Source organism: Macaca nemestrina, chromosome 5, assembly GCF_043159975.1.
Source record: "Macaca nemestrina isolate mMacNem1 chromosome 5, mMacNem.hap1, whole genome shotgun sequence".
In the NCBI taxonomy this organism is placed as follows: domain Eukaryota; kingdom Metazoa; phylum Chordata; class Mammalia; order Primates; family Cercopithecidae; genus Macaca; species Macaca nemestrina.
In genome coordinates this window covers 157,642,643-157,662,125 of record NC_092129.1, presented here as the reverse complement: position 1 = coordinate 157,662,125, position 19,483 = coordinate 157,642,643, and the positions used below count along the sequence as shown (strand labels likewise).

At 44.0% G+C, this 19,483-nt stretch overlaps 2 protein-coding genes across 2 annotated transcripts in view; both read left to right on the top strand.

Moving 5' to 3' along the window:
* Positions 1–4,299: 4,299 nt before the first annotated feature.
* LOC105482606 (butyrophilin subfamily 3 member A1) lies at positions 4,300–18,459 on the top strand. Its single transcript, XM_011742813.3, is given in 13 exon segments — positions 4,300–4,466; positions 8,374–8,434; positions 8,507–8,651; positions 9,515–9,862; positions 11,278–11,559; positions 13,167–13,367; positions 13,527–13,547; positions 13,638–13,664; positions 14,681–14,707; positions 15,126–15,152; positions 16,719–17,287; positions 17,289–17,360; positions 17,363–18,459. Coding segments are annotated over 11 exon segments (1,728 nt in total). The 5' UTR covers positions 4,300–4,466; positions 8,374–8,434; positions 8,507–8,566; the 3' UTR covers positions 17,432–18,459.
* Positions 13,669–19,483, top strand: part of LOC105482642 (butyrophilin subfamily 2 member A1-like) — a 30,722-nt gene continuing 24,907 nt past the window's right edge. The window contains exons 1-2 of the mRNA XM_071097462.1: positions 13,669–14,707; positions 15,126–15,152. The gene's annotated coding sequence lies outside the window, so the exon portion shown is untranslated. The remainder of the gene's footprint in view (positions 14,708–15,125; positions 15,153–19,483) is intronic.

The following is a 19,483-nucleotide window of genomic DNA, read 5'->3' as shown; positions in this document are numbered from 1 at the left end:
TCTGCCTCATCAATCCCCAGGGCTCTCTTCTTGGTCTTTCCCTACTCCTAGGGAGATCCTTCTCAGAGTTCTTGCTCCACTTGCTCCAGAACTGCTGAAATTCCTTAGGCTTTGATCCTGGCTTCTCTTTTCACACCACATATGCTCTTGCAAGGTCTAATTCGTTTTCAAAGCTCTACCCCATAACCAGACCCCACCGGCACTTGCATTTCTGTCTCCAGCCCCACACATTCCCTGAACTCAGTGCCCACTAGCATCTCACAATGAGTGTGTCCAAAACTAAATTCCCATCAGCCCTGCCTACCCATTATTATCTGAAGGAGCGACACCACCTAAGAGTCATTTTAGCCTTCTCTTGCTCTCTTTTACCCACCACATCTGACTGATAGCCAAGTCCTGCTATTTGTACTTCCTTTCAGTAGTCCAGCTCAGTGGTTTGAGCACAGACTCTGGAGTAAGACAGCCTGAACTCAAAGCCCAGCTTAGAAAGAAATTACTCATGTGACCTTGCAGAGTTATTTAACCTCTCTGGACCTCAGATTTTATATCTATTAAATGTAGGAAATAAGGTTTCTACCTCTTAGGGTTGTTGTGAGTCTTACTAATACATGTAAATCTCTAAGCACAATACCAGCATTGTAGCAGGTTCTATGTAAGTATTTCCTAGTATTAACGTTAGTAATCAATAAAGTCTCCTATCCCCCATCTCCAAGCAGTCATCATTTCTTGCCTAGAGTGTCACAGTAGCTTCCTTCCTGGTCTCCCTATCTCCTAACATCTGGCCCACCGATGAGGACAGGATATATTGTGCAACCCCAGCAGGCATCATCCCATAGCATACAATGTAAATGGCGCCCCCTACCTCCCATCTTCCCGGCACCTACCTCACTTATTTCAACTGTACATATTTTCTCATGTCAAACTTTTCGGAGATTTTCCCTTCATCTTCACACTAAAAGTCCAACTCCACAGCAGACATCTGTTGATGTTATCTCCAGGGGAAGTGGATTTAGGAGTCATCAATGCAGGGATCAGAATTGAACCTTTCAGAAAGGAAGGCAATGAAATTCATCGAGGGTTACTACTTGCAGGGCCTGTGCTAACTGTTCCTTAAATAACTTATGGAACAGATCTCATTTCCACCCTACAGACAAATGAATAGAGACCTTGAGTAATTAGTTAACTGGCTTTGGATTCCAGGGCTAATGAGTTGTGAATGAGAACAGATAAAGATAGAAAACAAAACAAAACAAAACCTAGCGACAGTACATAGTAAGGCAGTGTGCCTTGGACGTGCTGACAGGTATCTAGATACAGCATAAAGAAAATGTGTGTTCATGAGAGTTCTTAATGGCAACAAGAGGTGGCATAATAACGATGAGAAATGGACATTTGTTGATGAGACTAACTAAATAAAGGAGACAGATTTCTTGGCATTTTGCCACACCTATTGCATGCAGGACACTGCACTAGGTCTTGCAAAAGACAAAGAGAAGATAGCATCAAGGGCCTAGGTCTTGAAGGAGAGCTGAGTACAATTTTACTAAGCATACATTCTTGTGACTTACTGTTTTTGATACACTGTTGTTACCAAACTGCATGCATTATCTCATTCCATCCTCACAGCAGCAACCCTAAAAGTCAGGTACTGTTATTTTACAGATAGGGAAACTGAGGCACAGAGAAGTTAGGTAACTGGCTCAAGGTCATGCAGGCCACCTGGCTTGAGAATTAGTGCTCTTATCCACTCCATTATGCAACCTCTACTCACTAATTTTGAACTTCAGTGCCTGAGACCTACTAGATGATAGATTCTCAGTAAAACTTTGTTGAGTCACTGAATTCATTTCTGCCCCATTTCACATCCATTTCTTTCACAAGACTTCTTTCCCAGAGTTCTGTGTGAAGAACTGTATGAGAAATGGAGCAAGGAGCCTGATACTTTGGAAATTACAAACTTGAGAGATATGAATTATTGGGCCCAGAAACTCCTAATCTGAAGTTTAGCACCTCAGCTGCTTCTTTGTGTCAAAGTGATTTGGATCCTTCAGGCAAGGGTGGGTGATCGTTCTCACTGACATAATTTCAAGCAACACAGCTTCTGATAGACTATGAATTTAAAAATAAGTAAATGAGGTGCAGTAGCTCACCCCTGAAAACCCAGCACTTTGGGAGGCAGAGGCAGGCAGATCACCCGAGGTCAGGAGTTCAAGACCAGCCTGGCCAACATGGCAAAACCCCATCTACTAAAAATACAAAAATTAGCTGAGTATAGTGGCAGGTGCCTGTGATCCCAGCTACTCGGGAGGCTGAGGTAGGAGAATCGCTTGAAACTGTGAGGCAGACATTACAGTGAGCCAACAGCATGCCACTGCATGCTAGCCTGGGAGACACAGCAAGATTCCATCTCAAAAAAAAAAAAAAAGCAAATGAACAAATAAATAAGGATAATGGATGGATAGGGAATTAATAGAGATATGGAATATTATAATAAAGTAAGAAAGTTTAGTAAAATATTAGCTCTATCAATATAATTTATATGGTAGGTAATTGGTATTCACTGAAAATTCTTTCACCTTTGCTATATGTTTTAGAAGTTTTATGATAAACTGTTGAGGAGGAAAAAGGGAGAGGAAAAAAATTTGTACTTCTGCTCCTGATAACAGAGACCAGAAATACCACTGGCCTAAACAAAACAAGGGTTTCCTTGGTTTTTTTTGTTTTTTGTTTTCACGTAAAATGAATTCAGGTGGTGGCAGTCCAGGGCTGATCTGGCACCTCAGAGATGTCATTCATGCCCCAGACTGCTTCTGACTTCATTCTCTGCTGTCTCTACATGTGGCTTCCAACTTCAAGGTTGCCTCATGGTCCCAGGAGGGCTGCTGCACCTCCAGGTCAAAAGTCTACCTTGTAGGCAAGAGGAAGAGGAAGTATGGAGAGTGTACCTTCACACTCCCAGCTATTTTGGTCCATCCTTTGAAGGTTCTCTGGGAGAAGCACAAGACCACAACTGTCACCTACAAACCACTGGTTCCAACTTAGTCCCTTGGCCTCTGCTATCTATGAGATGAAACAGCACATTGCTGTACCTAAGAAAATTAGGTCTTATCACCAAGAAGAAACAGGAAATGCATGATCCAGAAGCGACCAGCCTTCTCAACCAGATGCCACACAGTCTAAATTCAAACTGTTGCAATGTAATTAAATTCCACTAGCCGCAGTCACATCTTAGCCTTAGGAACTTTGATCATTGACTTGAAATCCCGGAAAGTGTGTTTTGAGGTCCTAGACCACAGGAAGAACCAATTTGCTTCACAGACATCTTACAGAGACAGCATTCACAGTTTGTCTAGAGTCCAGCCTCAAAGAATATGTACTCCACTGGCAGCATGAGAAACAAATACACAGGAAAATACAATGTAGCACAAACCAGGAGCTGAAGGTGAATGGAGATGCTCAGAAACACCTGCACTAAAAATTTGCTGAAAAAGGTAAAACACTTTTTTTTCCAGAGGCAGCACTGCCTCTGGAAACCAGAAAAATTATATTATTTTTTAACAGATCCTATGCCTGGATGCTGGAAGTACTTAAAAATGTGCACTGTTGGCCGGGTGCGGTGGCTCAAGCCTGTAATCCTAGCACTTTGGGATCTGAGGCAGGAGGATCACTTGAGCTCAGGAGTTCAAGACCAGCCTGGCCAACATGGCAAAACCCCATCTCTACTAAAAATACAAAAAGTAACTGGGCATGGTGGTGAGCACCTGTAATCCCAGTTATTAGGGAGCTGAGGCAGTAGAATTGCTTGAACCCAGGAGGTAGAGGTTGCAGTGAGCCGGGATCCTGCCACTGCACTCCAACGTGGGTGACAGAGTGACACTCCCTTTCAAAAAAAAAAAAAAAAGTGCATTGTGTCTCGTTTTCTTTCCATTTATACGTTTATTTGACTCTAGTAAAGTCTCCTCTTCCTGCATGTACCCATATTCATGCAAGCAAATGTTAGCAAACTGCCCCAATAGCATTTTAATTAGTGCACATCTTTCTCTCTTTGCCACATTAAAATCTTTTCCCATTTTGTACTGCTAATATTTCTATTATGAAAAAAGACATAAGTAAATATATAGAAATACTTATATACATGTACACGCAAGAATGAAAGAGAGAAACGTAAACACTAAGGGAGATAGGGCTGGAATTTTTCTTCAATGTGTACAATCCAATATACTTTCAGTTTTCATTTCAACCTTCCTCAGTAGTTTCTGCCCAGCAACTGATGAGAAACATCACCTCTAAGCCAATCAAAAAACTAATTCTTCCAAAAAGAGATGATTATTCCTCACAATGACCAGACAGCCTCTGCTTTCCTTTTGTTTTCTTCCAAGTGGAGATTCAACCATAATAGAAAGAATGGAGAACTATTAACCGCCTTTCTTCGGTGGGTTGTGATTTTCAGAGGGGAATGTTGAGAGGTAAGCGGGGGAAGTTGATTAGAGCCTGGGCTACAATGCCTGGGAGGACACGGGCTGAATCGCCGAGAGTGGGCATGCAGGGAGAGTACTTGCCCAAAGAAAGGGGTATGTGGCTGAGGGAGTGTGCACACACACATGTGGACACATGGAAAGGGGAGAAGTAGTGTAAAGAATAAAGACCTGCAGAGGTTGGGGTTTCGTGAAGAAATAGTCCAATTGCATGTTCTTAACAACGTATTGTGGTCAGAAAAGGGCAAACAATCTTTAAAACCTGCTCTGGCCAACTCAAGGCATGTATTCTAAGAGATTCTAAAAAGACATGTCCCTTATAGATTCATATGTAAATTTGTCCATTACAGAAATATTAAAAATACAGAAAAAATCTGAACCAGCATACATATACAACAGGCAGGGGATAAACAGACAATGCATGGTTCAATCATAAAAGAGATTTCCATGCAGCCTTTAGGAATCGTGTTTTTAATGAAGGGCAATTATTGATAATTTTAACAATGTTAGATCCATACATTACACCTTGTTTTGTATCTTTTAGAAACAGTATGTGTTTTTCCTTTTACTCATCATTTCCCCAAAACCTAAAGAATGCTATCCAACGGATACAATCTATTTCATTGTATGAATATGCATTTTGTTTGTTTTGAGATGGAGTCTTGCTCTGTGACCCAGGCTGGAGTGCGGTGGTGCATTCTCAGCTCATTGCAGCCTGTTTCCCAGGTTCCAGCGATTCTCCTGCCACAGTCTCCTGGGTAGCTGAGGGGGTGCACACGCACACATGTGGACACACGGAAAGGGGAGAAGTAGTGCAAAGAATAAAGACCTGCAGAGTTTGGGATTTGGTCAAAAAATATTCTAATTGCATGTTCTTAAGAATTTATTGTGGTCACAAAAAGGCAAAAAATCTTTAAAATCTGTTCTGGCCAACTCAAGGCATCTATTCTAAGAATTTCTAAAAAGAGATGTCCCTTTTACATTCATATGTAAATTTGTTCATTTCAGAAATATTAAAAATATAGAAAAGTCTGAACCAGCATACATATACAACAGGCGGGGGATAGACAAAAAATGCATGTTTCAGTCATAAAAGAGATTTCCAAAAAGCCTTTAGGAGTTGTGTTTGTAATGAAGGGCAATTATATATAATTTTAACAACGTTAGAGCCACACGTTACACCTTGTTTTGTATCTTTTAGGAACAGTATGTGTTTTTCCTTTTATTCATCATTTCCCCAAAACCTATGGATACAACCTATTTCATTGTATGAATATACAATTTTTTTTTTTGAGATGGAGTCTTGCTCTGTTGCCCAGGCTGGAGTGCAGTGGTGCATTCTCATTTCACTGCAGCCTGTTTCCCAGGTTCCAGCGATTCTCCTGTCTCAGCCTCCTGGGTAGCTGGGATTACAGGTGCATGCCACCATGCCCAGCTACTTTTTGTATTTTTAGTAGAGACAGAATTTTGCCATGTTGTCTAGGCTGGTCTCAAACTCCTGACCTCAGGTGATCTGCCTGCATCAGCCTCCCAAAGTGCTGGGATTACAGGCGTGAGCCACCACACCCGGCCTTTACAAATATTTTTTAACATTTCCCTAGTTTGGGCTATTTCTCTTTTCTGCATTTGGCTATTGTACATTTTACTATATTGAACAGCCTAAAACATAAATTTTTGTCTTAGTTCCTGATTTTCTTTTTCTTCAATACTAATTCCTAAAAGTGGAACTTTTGGGTCAAAGTATACAACTTTTTTGTTTTCTTTAATAGCCGTTCCTTAGTAAAGCATATAACTTTTTTAAGGTCCTTGATATATACATAGTCAAAATACTTTGAGAAATATTTATGTTTTCACTACCAAAGTATATGACTACTACTATAGATATTTTATTTATTGATTGATTTGTAGAGATGGGGTTTCATTATGTTGACCAGGCTGTTCTTGAATTCCTGGGCTCCAGGGTTCCTCCCACCTCGACCTCCCAAATTGCAAGGATTACAGGCATGCACCACTGCTTAAACTTGTATTCCTTTATGCTTTTTTTCATTTGCAATATTGACTATAATCAGGAAAAAAAATAAATATCCTTTAGGAAGAAGAAAAATGGGCCGGGCGCGGTGGCTCAAACCTGTAATCCCAGCACTTTGGGAGGCCGAGATGGGCGGATCACGAGGTCAGGAGATCAAGACCATCCTGACTAACATGGTGAAACCCCGTCTCTACTAAAAAATACAAAAAAAAACCTAGCCGGGCGAGGTGGCGGGCACCTGTAGTCCCAGCTACTTGGGAGGCTGAGGCAGGAGAATGGCGTAAACCTGGAAGGCGGAGCTTGCAGTGAGCTGAGATCCGGCCACTGCACTCCAGCCTGGGCAACAGAGCAAGACTCCGTCTCAAAAAAAAAAAAAAAAAAAAAAAAAGAAGAAGAAAAAGGTATATCTCACTCTAAGGACAGCAGAGAACGTGTTAACTCAGAGAAAATGATAATAAAAATGATACCCCCTCTATAGCAACATAAAGAGCAGTTTCCAGAAGCAAAAGATGTGGTGAAATGCAATGTTTGCTCTGGTTGGTTGCAAGATCCAGGCAGGTGTGGAGCATGGCCGGCTGCTCAGATCTCTGTTCCCTTGTTTCCTTTACATCCCTGCCCACCTCCCTCTGCAGATCTTGTTCACAGAGGCCACTCCCAGGCCAACTGCGAGAGAGATTATGGCTGCAGGCCTCATGCTCCTTTGTTTTGGAAGAAACTGTTGAGGAGTTAGTATTTACTGAGCAGCTAATATGTTCCTGTCACTATCGTAACTCATAATAATTATCGTTAAGTAATACATGAAAAGTTTTACATTTAAAGCATTCCAATATTTTCAAAGTAAAGGGAGCAAAAGGCCAAGAGTCCTTTCACTCACTAGCCTCTGATCTTCAGATTAGCATGCATCTTTTGAGAGTTTTTCAGGCATTTACATAAACAGTTATGCAGAAATGTATAGCTTTGCTTTTGTTTTTCAATTGAATCTTTAGTATAGTTCTGCAACATGCTTTTTGATCACTTAGAGTGTCTCCATTATCTAGGTTCATGACAATAAATCAACTCTTTTTACCTGCTGCATTGAATTCCTTCTGAGGGATGAGCCATCATTCCTCTAAGCAGTCTCCTGTTGGGTGGCTGGTTCAGTTGGTTACCACTTTTATACTTTAAAAATAGTGCTGCAGTGTCATTCTCACAGAGGCTTCTCTCTGCACCCATGCAAGTACTTTGCTGGACTAGACATCAGGAAGTGGAATTGCTGAGCCAATTGTGCACATTCTAAGTTTCACACTTCATGATATTGTATGAGTAAATAAAGTTCCAATGGTTTTGTCCCATGTCTGAGACCAAATAGCTTGTGAATCTTAGAGCCTTTACGTATTGCTTATCCTCTTTGTGTCCCTAAACCTTATATCGTGGGCCTGGCCCCTTGTGGGTGCTCAGTAAATATTTGTTGAATGACTTTATGAAGGTAAGAAAGAAAAGATAAGTAAGGCCTGGTCTTATTAGCAGCTGTCTGATCACTAGCCTTGGATTAAATGTGGTGGGTTCAGCCCCTGACAGACTTCAGGTCCCCCACCAGGCAGTCTTCCTGAATCCCACCAGGAGTCCACTGGTCCATGACTTGACCATGGTGATGGCCAAGAGTTGGGGCTTTGAGAAGTCCACAGTGTTGGACACCCACAGTAGTGGACCCTGGTAGAACCAGGGAGCCCAACGAAGAGGGTCCTGCATGAATCAGAGGGGATTGTGGTAGGTTGGACTTGGCAGGGGAAGTTTGGGGAAGTCATAGGATTCTGAATATTGTCAAACAGTAGAGTGAGGATTTTATGATCGAATAACTGATGTGCATTTCACATAGACATATTTTTGCAGGTGGTTTTCAATGTTGGGACTCAAACGTAAAGACACTAAAGGACAGAAATCTTTGGCAGAGGTAAGATCTTCTTCGGTCACCATACTTGAGTTAACTGTAGGGAAGTGGAGGTTTCCATCTGGAATTCTATAGCTTCTTCCAGGTCATAGAGTCTACCCCCCACCTTCTGGTGTCTCCAGATATGAAGCATGAATGAAAATGGGAAATTTCCTGGCCTTCCTTCTTCTCAACTTTCATGTCTGCGTCCTTTTGCTTCAGCTGCTCATGCCTCACTCAGGTAGGGAATGATTCCACACTTGTTTCTGAAGCAGACAATTACCTGATTATGTCCTCATAGGACTTTTGACTCCTTCCCATACCTGAAGTCCATCCTGACCTGAGGGTTCACGTGTCACTAAGAGACAAATGGTGCTTCTGTTAAGATTGGTTTCCCCCTCTAGATTCTTTTTTTTTTTTTTTTTTTTGAGATAGAGTCTCACTCTGTCACCCAGTCTGGAGTGCAGTGGCGCGATCTCAGCTCACTGCAAGCGCCGCCTCTCGGGTTCGCGCCATTTTCCTGCCTCAGCCTTCTGAGTAGCTGGGACTGCAGGTGTCAGCCAACGCACCCGGCTAAATCTTTTTTTTTTTTGAGATGGAGTCTTGCTCTGTCACCCAGGCTGGAGTGCAGTGGCCGGATCTCAGCTCACTGCAAGCTCCTCCTCTCGGGTTCACGCCATTCTCCTGCCTCAGCCTCCCAAGTAGCGGGGACTACAGGCACCCGCCACCTCGCCCGGCTAGTTTTTTGTATTTTTTTAGTAGGACGGGGTTTCACCGTGTTAGCCAGGATGGTCTCGATCTCCTGACCTCGTGATCCGCCCATCTTGGCCTCCCAAAGTGCTGGGATTACAGGCTTGAGCCACAGCGCCCAGCCTCTTTTTTTTTATTTTTTAGTGGAGGTGGGGTTTCACCACGGTCTCGATCTCCTGACTTTGTGATCAGCCCTCCTCGGCCTCCCAAAGTGCTGGGATTATAGGCATGAGCCACCGCGCCCAGCCTCCCCCTAGATTCTTGGTATCTCGCCTTCCCTGTCTGAGAAGCACCCTTCCTCTCCTGACCCCAACTCCAATACCCTCTGACAGATCCTCCCCCTTGTGCCAACAGCTCAGTTTGCTGTGGTTGGACCGCCTGGGCCCATCCTGGCCATGGTAGGTGAAGATGCTGATCTGCCCTGTCACCTATTCCCAACCATGAGCGCAGAGACCATGGAGCTGAGGTGGGTGAGTTCCAACCTAAGGCAGGTGGTGAACGTGTATGCAGATGGAAAGGAAGTGGAAGACAGGCAGAGTGCACCGTATCGAGGGAGAACTTCGATTCTACGGGATGGCATCACTGCAGGGAAGGCTGCTCTCCGAATACACAACGTCACAGCCTCTGACAGTGGAAAGTACTTGTGTTATTTCCAAGATGGCGACTTCTATGAAAAAGCCCTGGTGGAGCTGAAGGTTGCAGGTGAGCCTCCAGGTTTTGTTCTGAGAACACTTCTCTGTAGGATCTAGAGCAGATGCAGAGTCCCTCTTGCAAAAGCACTGCAGACACTCCTGGCTGCTCACTAGCAATTGCCTGCACTGCCTTCCAACTTAGCTTGTCTGAGGCCCTTAAGAAAGACACAGGTTTTCCTTTAGGAAGAATTCCTGCTGTGCCCTACATGCTCAAGTAATGAAATCCCTTCTGCTGGCCACCAGAGAAATAAGCGAAGTGAGGGAGGAGGGATAGGAAGCATAAGAAATCATCTCTTCAGTGAGAGGTACACAGTCATTCGTGTATAGTTGTGTACCAGGTGGCTTCTGTGGCCCCACTAGGTACATGCTATTGTGGGCCCTAGAAGACTGGGCTTTTGGGACTGTATCTGCTGCCAATGTTCTCGAGCCAATGACCCTAGAATATACCTGTAGTCATGGGAGCTGTGTTTCTTACTTGTTGCATTGAGGAAGAACACACATCATGGGGAGCTGTGGCGGAGTCTCAGTGAGAAGCTGTTAGAGCCGACTTAGTATGTAATTTGGGCTTGTGTTAGGGGATTTGGGAGGAGGGTTTATAGACTTCAGCCTCTGCTCTGGATGAGATGTTGTCAGGAAGGTGTGCACAGGTTGATTCTATGAGTGAGAACCTTAATCAATCTTATCTAGGAAGAAGGAGACTAGGGTGAGACTGAAGCTGTAATTGATGAAGGGACAGCAATCCTTGATTGTCGATGGGGGATGTTTGGTCATTGCTGTGGTTTGCACAGTGTTCATGTTTTTCTCTATGCTCACACAGGATGTGGGGTGGTCTTGTTTTTCCCATGATCCATCATAGTCACAAAGTGCCATCATCTGATGCTGGTGTTCTGTGAAATCCCTTTTGTTCAACAGGAGGACACTGAATCCTGTTGTTGCTTCCAGATGAGGGGGCTGCCCTTTTCTTTCTCAGTGCAATCCTTTTCCCTGTGGCTTCTGTTTAAGGGTTTGGTCAGTAGGGATCTGTAGCAGATGCAGAAGGGAGGGAGAGAAAATAGAGGTCTGGGTGCTTATTCCCTGGCTTCCTTCCTGCAAGGTACCCTCGGCCTGACTGCATTGCCTTGCTGAAGGTCACTGTCCCTCTCAAGAAAGTCCTCAATGCATAAATATCTTCTTTTATGTCTTCAAAACAGCTCCCTCTCCTCCTCCCTCTGGTAACTGGAGTGGGTGGGAATAGCCCCACTGTCACTGACCCTGGGATACTGCACTCATTCATGTAGCTTTCTCCTCACCAGGACCACACTTTTGTAAGCAGCTCTGAAATGAAATTCTTCTTGACTTACGGAATGTGAGCGTGCCCTGATTCCTTTTGAGACCCTCCATGACATAGGAGCTCTCAAGAATTTAGGCTGATTCATCCTTCCACAGCACTGGGTTCTGATCTTCACATTGACGTGAAGGGTTATGAGGATGGAGGGATCCATCTGGAGTGCAGGTCCACTGGCTGGTACCCCCAACCCCAAATACGGTGGAGCAACGACAAGGGAGAAAACATCCCGGCTGTGGAAGCACCTGTGTTTGTAGATGGAGTGGGCCTGTATGCAGTAGCAGCATCTGTGATCCTGAGAGGCAGCTCTGGGGAGGGTGTTTCCTGTACCATCAGAAGTTCCCTCCTCGGTCTGGAAAAGACAACCAGCATTTCCATCGCAGGTCAGTACCTGCTTGCCTCAGATTTTCTGAACTGAGCTGTGGCAGTTGAATGAAGGGGGAGGTGTTAGTGTCTGCAGTCAACCTGGGTCTCTGCACTGAATATAAGGCCCAAAGCACGGACTTGGAGACTCCTCCTTGCACCAGGGGAGCTTCTCTCCTCCATAAAGCTGTTCATGACACAAACATTTACTGAACATTTTCTGTCTGCCAGAAAATGTGACAGGCAATGGGAATTGGGGAATAATTGTTAAGATAAGCTGCTTATGTAAAGTCAAATGACAGAAAGGGAAAACATGTATGTATGTGTGTGTGTATATACATATGTGTGTGTGTGTATATATATATTTACAAACCCATATCATAGAGAAAGAGCTAATCTCCTTGAGACAGAAGATTTTAAAAACTGAGTAAAACATTTTAACAAAGGTCATACATTGTTTAATTTACAGAAAAGGAAATAACCCACCAATGAGTGCTCATTCTCACTCATTAGAGAAACATACTGAATCATTTTTCACTTATGGTATTGGCAAAAATCAAAACAAACATCTGTTGGTTGATAACACATGGTTATGGCAGGAATGTAGGAAGACTGTGACTCCTAGGCATATGCAGGGATGACTTGTATTTTTGGTGTGCATTAGCACAACCTCTATTGGGGACTACATAACAGTATCCAAACTACATCTTTAGTAATCCAAAATTCTGCTTCTGGGAATTGATTTGGTAGATAAACTTGCATTTGTGTGAGATGATCCAGGTAAAAAGTTATTTTTTATAGCACTGATTATAACTGCACAAGGTTGGAAACTATGCAGATGTTCACTGCATGCAATGGATACCACTCAAGTGTGAAAGAAAAAAGAGAGAATTCTCTCTATACTGAAGAAGAAAAACCTCCAAGATTAACTTTGCACAGAAAGAGCAAAATGCAGAGTGGTGTGTACGGAATGCTATCTTTAGTGCAAATGAGAGGAAAAACAAGCATATATTTTTATTCACAATTTTAAGTTAACAAGCAGTGTCATAACACCCACTAGGTGTCAGGCACTTTATAAGTTTTAATTTAATCCTTCTCACTTCAGGAGAAGGGCAGTAGGAACAGAGAGGTTAAGTAATTAGTCTAAAGTCACACTGCAAGTCACCTAAAGGAGCCAGCATTGACATCCAGGGCCTCCAGCTCCAAAGTTCCTGTTCTTAAGCATCATATTAAGTAGACTAATTTGAAGTCAAAAAAGGGAGGGTGGGAGGGAGGACTGGGTGGATGGGAGACTTGTGTGACTTTTTATACATGTATTTGTGAACCATGTGCATGTGTTACCTATTAAAAAGTTGAATTAGAAAAAAAGTGTATGATATTCTCTAGTCACTCACTTTCCACATGAGAGGCAGACATCTCAAGAGAAGGAATGGTAGCAGCCTCTAGTGGGGGTTTATCAAAGTCTTACTCACTGTCCTCTGAGATTTTAGGATGAGAAAGATTATTTAACCTTGTGAGATAGATTCCGTGCCCTGTGACCTGGGGTGAGCAGCTAACACCTGGGGTGCTGCAGTCTGGGGAGGCTGAGTGCACCGGCCCCCATGGCCCACAGCACTTCCCTTCACAGGCCCGTTCTTCAGGAGGGCCCAGAGCTGGATCGCTGCCCTGGCAGGGACCCTGCCTGTCTTGCTGCTGCTTCTTGGGGGAGCTGGTTACTTCCTGTGGCGACAGCAGGAGGAAAAAAAGACTCTGTTCAGAAAGAAAAAGAGAGAGCAAGAGTTGAGAGAACTGGCATGGAGCACAGTGAAGCAAGAAAAAAGCACAAGAGGTAGCTGACCCCGGAGTTTACCTGAGCCCCTGGCTTACAGGCCAAAGCCCAAAGACCTCATACCCATCCCCACCCCAGAACTGGGTTGTTTTTAAGGTTTATTTTTTAGAGAACTCCCTCACCTGTAACAGTTCATTATTTTTTCTGCTTATTTTCCAGAGAAGCTCCTGGAGGAAATCAGTAAGTTCCCATTCCCCCAGAGACCCAGGCATGTCTTCCTGTCCCTGCTTTATGAGCCTTGATGCATCTTCCCTGTTCCTTCCATTGCAGGGTGGAGAAGTATGCAGTACACAGTTTGTAAGTGACTGACATTTTCTCTGAATTTGAATCTTTAACTGTCTGTGCTTGAATAGTTTCCACTCTTAACTTTTTCCCCAAGGTTAGGAAGTGGTCTTAGATCTCTTTGACTAAGGAAAGAAAATAAATGTGCCAATTCCTAGTCATTGCCAAAAAAAAAAAAAAGAAAGAAAAGAAAAAAGAAAAAGAATGTGACTCATTGGAATAACACCCAGGAGAAGTGTTTCTTTTTCGCTTTCTTTCTCTCTCTCAACTACTCTCCAAGAAAAGATGCCTTCAATTTCTCTCTACCAGGGGCCACAGACTCTATAGCCCTGCAAAGCACTGAGGAATATCCAGGGGCACACTTGTAAAGGAAGGGGGAAGAGGTGGATGAAGTTCACTCTCTATGTTAGGAACTTCACTCTTCATTTTACATAATCTATAGGCTCCAGAGAAGACAAAGAAGAACAAAAGATAACAAAGAACAAGAAAATCAGAAAAGAGAGAGGGAGAAAACTGTGTCTAATAAACAAGAGTGGCTTGAATGGTTTCTCAGTTGGTACCAATTTATTCTAACTGGCTTCAAAAACTAGTTTCTGAAATTGCTCATTAAATTTCCCAAATTCTTTTCAGGGTAAGGTAGGAAATTACAAATTTAAATAGAAGGATCTTGCATACACACACACACACACACACATATATATATATGCATATAGACATGGTGACACCTCTGCCTAGGTATAGCAGTATAGATACATTCCAAATATATCAGCTGAACACCATCAGGAAGGAACTCTCACAGTGTCTGCCATGTTACTAGTATTCGACTGATGTTCCTGGATTTGATATTAAGAACGACACCATAGAAAGAATTGAACCTGCAGAGGAGGAAGATACAGGTGGTTAAAAAAAAAAAAAAGAAAGAAAGAAAGAAAAAAGAAAAGAAAAAGATTAAATTAATATAAAGTCAAGGGAATAGGGCCAAATCAAACATGGCAAGTTAAGGTGACATCTCTACCTTTCTTTCATTGTAGTGGGAGAGAGACCTTCAGCCTATAATGGTGAGTGAGCCTGATGCTCTCTGAGTTTGCTGGGACACGTGCCATGAACATTTCAACCTTTTCTCTGCTGTGACCCACTGATGTTCTCATTTGCATGAATCAGATTTAACCAAAAGACTCAATTTCTCTATGGTGGGGGGTTGATTTCTGCTTTTCTGGAGAATTTGAGAGACTCCTGACCCTACACACCCCCTTGCAAAGCCTGGCCATGCAGCCTGTACCCTTCATGACAGAGGGAACAGAGCCCACCATTTTTTAGAAAGTGCCACCTCTGATCCATCAGAGTTGTCGAGAAGGAAGGCTGGACTCTGGAAGAGATTCACAAGAAAAGGAGAGAAAACATGTAGTGAGGAGAGAATGCAGTGGGGAAAGTACAAGAATACTGACCTTTTCCTTATCTGTGTCTCCTTCCTTTCAGAATGGAAAAAGGCCCTCTTCAAGCCAGGTGAGTAAATCACTGTATGTTCCCTGGACCAACAACCTGAGGGACTATATTCCTTTTCCTGTTTGCTTCTCCAACTGTTGTGATTTGGGGAAGAAAAGCTCCCACGACTAGGAATTTGGGGTAGGCAACAATAAATTCCAATCTGAAGAGTGGACCCATCTCTAAGACCCTTCCCACTGAGAGCCCAGGGAACCAGGGTGATTAGATCTCTTGGGATTCCTCAGACCTTCCTGGGAAGGAAGACACAGAAAGGGTGGAACTGAGGGGAAGGAGGCACACACTGAGTGATACTGCAGGGAGAGTGAGGATGGAAATGCCAAGGAGAGGAGGCAATGGCTTCCCAAAGAACTTAGTCCTTCCCAGACTTCTCATGCCACCTACTGCCAGTGCCTCCTCAAAAAACGTAATGCTTCTGAGCTTTGGCCTCCATATTTTTAAGTGATGATTTCAAACTGTGTTTGTGGGGGTTGAGGTGAAGACTGAAGGAATAATACATATCCACTGGTCAAAAACCTAGTAAGAAGGAGATGATGAATTCAAACTGGGTGGCTGAAGGTTTGCGGAAAGGAGGGTTAAGGGAAAGCAACAAAGAAAAGTGCAGTGCCCCCATGGTTCCCAACAGTGGGGAGCTGTCTCCACCCCTAGCCTGGGAGGGGTAGGGAGGGGAGGCAGTTACGGGAACCCAGAGAAAGAGGTAGCTCAAAGACAGGGCTTCCTGAGAAGAGTCGTCAGGCCTTGTTAGAGCCACACCAGCTGCTGCAGGCAGAGAGGAAGCAGGAAAATAAACGGTGTGTCTCTCATTTCTTTCTCCTTCCAATCTTCTACCAGGGCCTCCCATTGGCCAAACCCAACAGCAAACCAGAGGACAAGGGAGCCCAGTGACACTGTCCTTAGAGGGCAGATTCCTGGGGCCCAAAAGAGTGTGGAGAAAGTTAAAGGGTGGAGAGTGAATCTAGGTCATATAAGGCCCCACATAGAGCCCAGCACAGAGACAGCCTTGCAGCTATTAGAACATCAGGAACTTCCTTTGTGCCCTGCCGTGGGCTGAATAAATAACATGATTCCCCTATACTATGCTAGAGATTCATATTTTTATCCCCATTTTTCAGGTGAGGGAATGCTTTAGACGAGGCTCCACCTTGTTAAATAAATTGGATGTGTGGGAAAATAGACTGCAGAAAAGGGGTACACATTTAGCTCATGAGTGGTCAAATGAAAGTTGAAAATTGACCTCTGATCATAAAGCATTAGTGGGCAGAGTCAATGTGGGGAGGAAAACAAGAAAAACATAGAAAGAGGATGCTTGCTGCTTCCTGAGGCAGCATCAGGGTGTTGGGTTAGGCAGATGCTGAGGCAACTCTCATTTCACCCTCCTCTTCCCCTCTGGACACAAGATACCTGGGGCTTTCTCTCCTGGCATCAATGAGAGAGTCACATTTAGGGAAGGCTAGGGATGCCAGGCTCTGGACTCAGGTCTCCTCAGCACAGCCCAGGCCTTGCATGCTGAGGCTCTGAAATCCAGGAAATATGGTTGACCCCATGGACACTTCCTCAAACTCTCTACAGCGGATGTGATTCTGGATCCCAAAACAGCAAACCCCATCCTCCTTGTTTCTGAGGACCAGAGGAGTGTGCAGCGTGCCAAGGAGCCCCAGGATCTGCCAGACAACCCTGAGAGATTTGATTGGCATTATTGTGTTCTCGGCTGTGAGAGCTTCATGTCAGGGAGACATTACTGGGAGGTGGAGGTAGGGGACAGGAAAGAGTGGCATATAGGGGTGTGTAGTAAGAATGTGCAGAGAAAAGGTTGGGTCAAAATGACACCTGAGAACGGATTCTGGACTATGGGACTGACTGATGGGAAAAAGTATCGGACTCTAACTGAGCCCAGAACCAACCTGGAACTTCCTGAATCCCCTAGGAAAGTGGGGGTCTTCCTGGACTATGAGACTGGAGATATCTCATTCTACAATGCTGTGAATGGATCCCATATTCATACTTTCCTGGACGTCTCCTTCTCTGAGCCTCTATATCCTGTTTTCAGAATTTTGACTTTGGAGCCCACTGCCCTGACCATTTGTCCAGCGCCAAAAGAAGAAGAGAGTTCCTCCAATTCTGACCGAGTGGTGATCATTAGGTGTCTCCCTAGAGACACCAGTGACCCTGGGCTTAGCTAGGGAAAGTGGGGAGCCTCAGGCTGAAGTAACTTGTCTCTGCTTCTCCCTGCCCAGCTTAGAGCTGAGGGCCTCCCCCTCTACAGCAACCAATCACAACCATAAAGCTACAGGCACACACTGAAGCACTTTACTGATACTCATTCCATTATTCATATGCCAGTTGTTTGAGTTTAGTACCACCTTATTGTCCTCTTAGATAAGGAAACTGGGGTGCAGAAAAGTGAATTAACTTTACAAAGTAGACATGACTACTTAATAATAGAGCTGGGATCTAAACAGCAGTAACTAACATTAATGGAGAACTTAAAAATGTTCTGAGTGCTGTGTTATGAGCTTTGTTGGATGCCACTCCTTTAATCCTCACAACACCGTATCGGGTAGTCTCATTTTCCAAGTATGGAAGCTGAGGCAGGGCAACATTAAGTAACTTACATAACTCATATGGTAATTTGTGCAGCTGGGAGATGGTCAGCTTCAGTCCCTGGCCATTTGCCCATTCTTTTCCACCGGATTCTTCGCTGATAGGAAGAACCCACCTGTAGCCCTGAGGTTCTTTTCCCAGGACAGCTCCAGGGTAAGGATCATTGTAGGTGGTTGTGGAGTTGACACTCCTGTTGACTCCTTCCCAGCTAATTATCAGAGCCTTAGACCCAGCACTCCTTGGATTAGCTCTGCAGAGTGTCTTGGTTGAGAGAATAACCTCATAGTACCCACATGACATGTGACTTGGAATGAGACTAGAGGCCCCTCGCAATAAATAATGGGGCACAGATGTGTGCCCACCCAAAAATGTGATAAGTGATATCGCAGCCAGAACCAGCCTTCTTACAGTCAAGGTTTCCAGGCAGAACAAATACCCTAAAGACTCTCTGTGATATAGGAAATTTGGATTAAGGAAGCTAGAAGAATTACAGGGATGGTTTTAATCCCACTATGGACTCAGTCTTCTGGAAATAGGTCTGTCCACCCCTGGTCATTGGTGGATGTTAAACCCATATTCCTTTCAACTGATGCCTGCTAGGGAAAACTACTCCTCATTATCATCACTATTATTGCTCACCACTGTATCCCCTCTACTTGGCAAGTGGTTGTCAAGTTCTAGTCATTTAATAAAGTGTTAATAATGCTTACTCCTCAACTTGGCTTTTTCTAGACTGTGGAGTCTACTCAGCAAAGAGGAGTAGTCTGCACACCCACTGTACTCACCACAGTCTCAGTTTACCTCACTACAGCATTTTCACAAAACCCTTATTGGGTGCATTTTCTATTGCTGCCATCTGAATTATCAGAAATTTATAAACATTCTTTTTTTGTTTTGTTTTGTTTTGTTTTGTTTTTGAGACTGGATCATACCACTCCCAGGCTGGAGTACAATCTCAGCTCACTGCAACCTCCGCCTCCCAGGTTCAAGCTATTCTCCTGCCTTAGCCTCCTGAGTAGCTGGAATTACAGGTGTGTGCCACCACGCCCGGCTAATTTTCTGTATTTTTAGTACAGATGGGGTTTCACCATGTTGTCCAAGATGGTCTTGATCTCCTGATCTCGTGGTGCACCCACCTCGGCCTCCCAAAGTGCTGGGATTACAGGCATGAGCCACCGCGCCTGGCCTCAGAAATTCATAAACTTAAAGCAAAACAAATGTATTATCTCACTGTTCTGTAGGTGAGAAGTCCCACAGGAATCTCACCAGGCTAGAATCAAGGTGCCTGCAGGCTGGATTCTTTTCTGGAGTCTCTAAGGAAGAAACTGTTTCCTTGCTTATTCAGATTGTTGACAGAATCAGTTCCTTTCATTTATAGGACTGAGGTCCCAGTTGTTTCCCGGTTTTTAGCTAAGGGCTGTACCCACTTCTAGAGGCTGCCACACTCTGGCTCCTAGCTCGCTTCCTATATCTTCAAAGCAGCAACAGTGCGTTGAGGCTCATCTCCTAGGTCTTTTTCTCATTGTATCTCTCTGATTCTTTCACCTTCTCCTTTTTCTTTTCACTTCTTTACTTTTTTTTTTTTCCTCTTCTTTGACAAGGACTCACTCTGTCACCCAGGCTGAAGTAGAGTGGCATGATCTCAGCTCACCACATATTTTGTCACCTGGGCTCAAGTAATCCCCCCACCTTAGCTTCCCAAGTAGCTGGGACCACAGGCCCATATCACCATG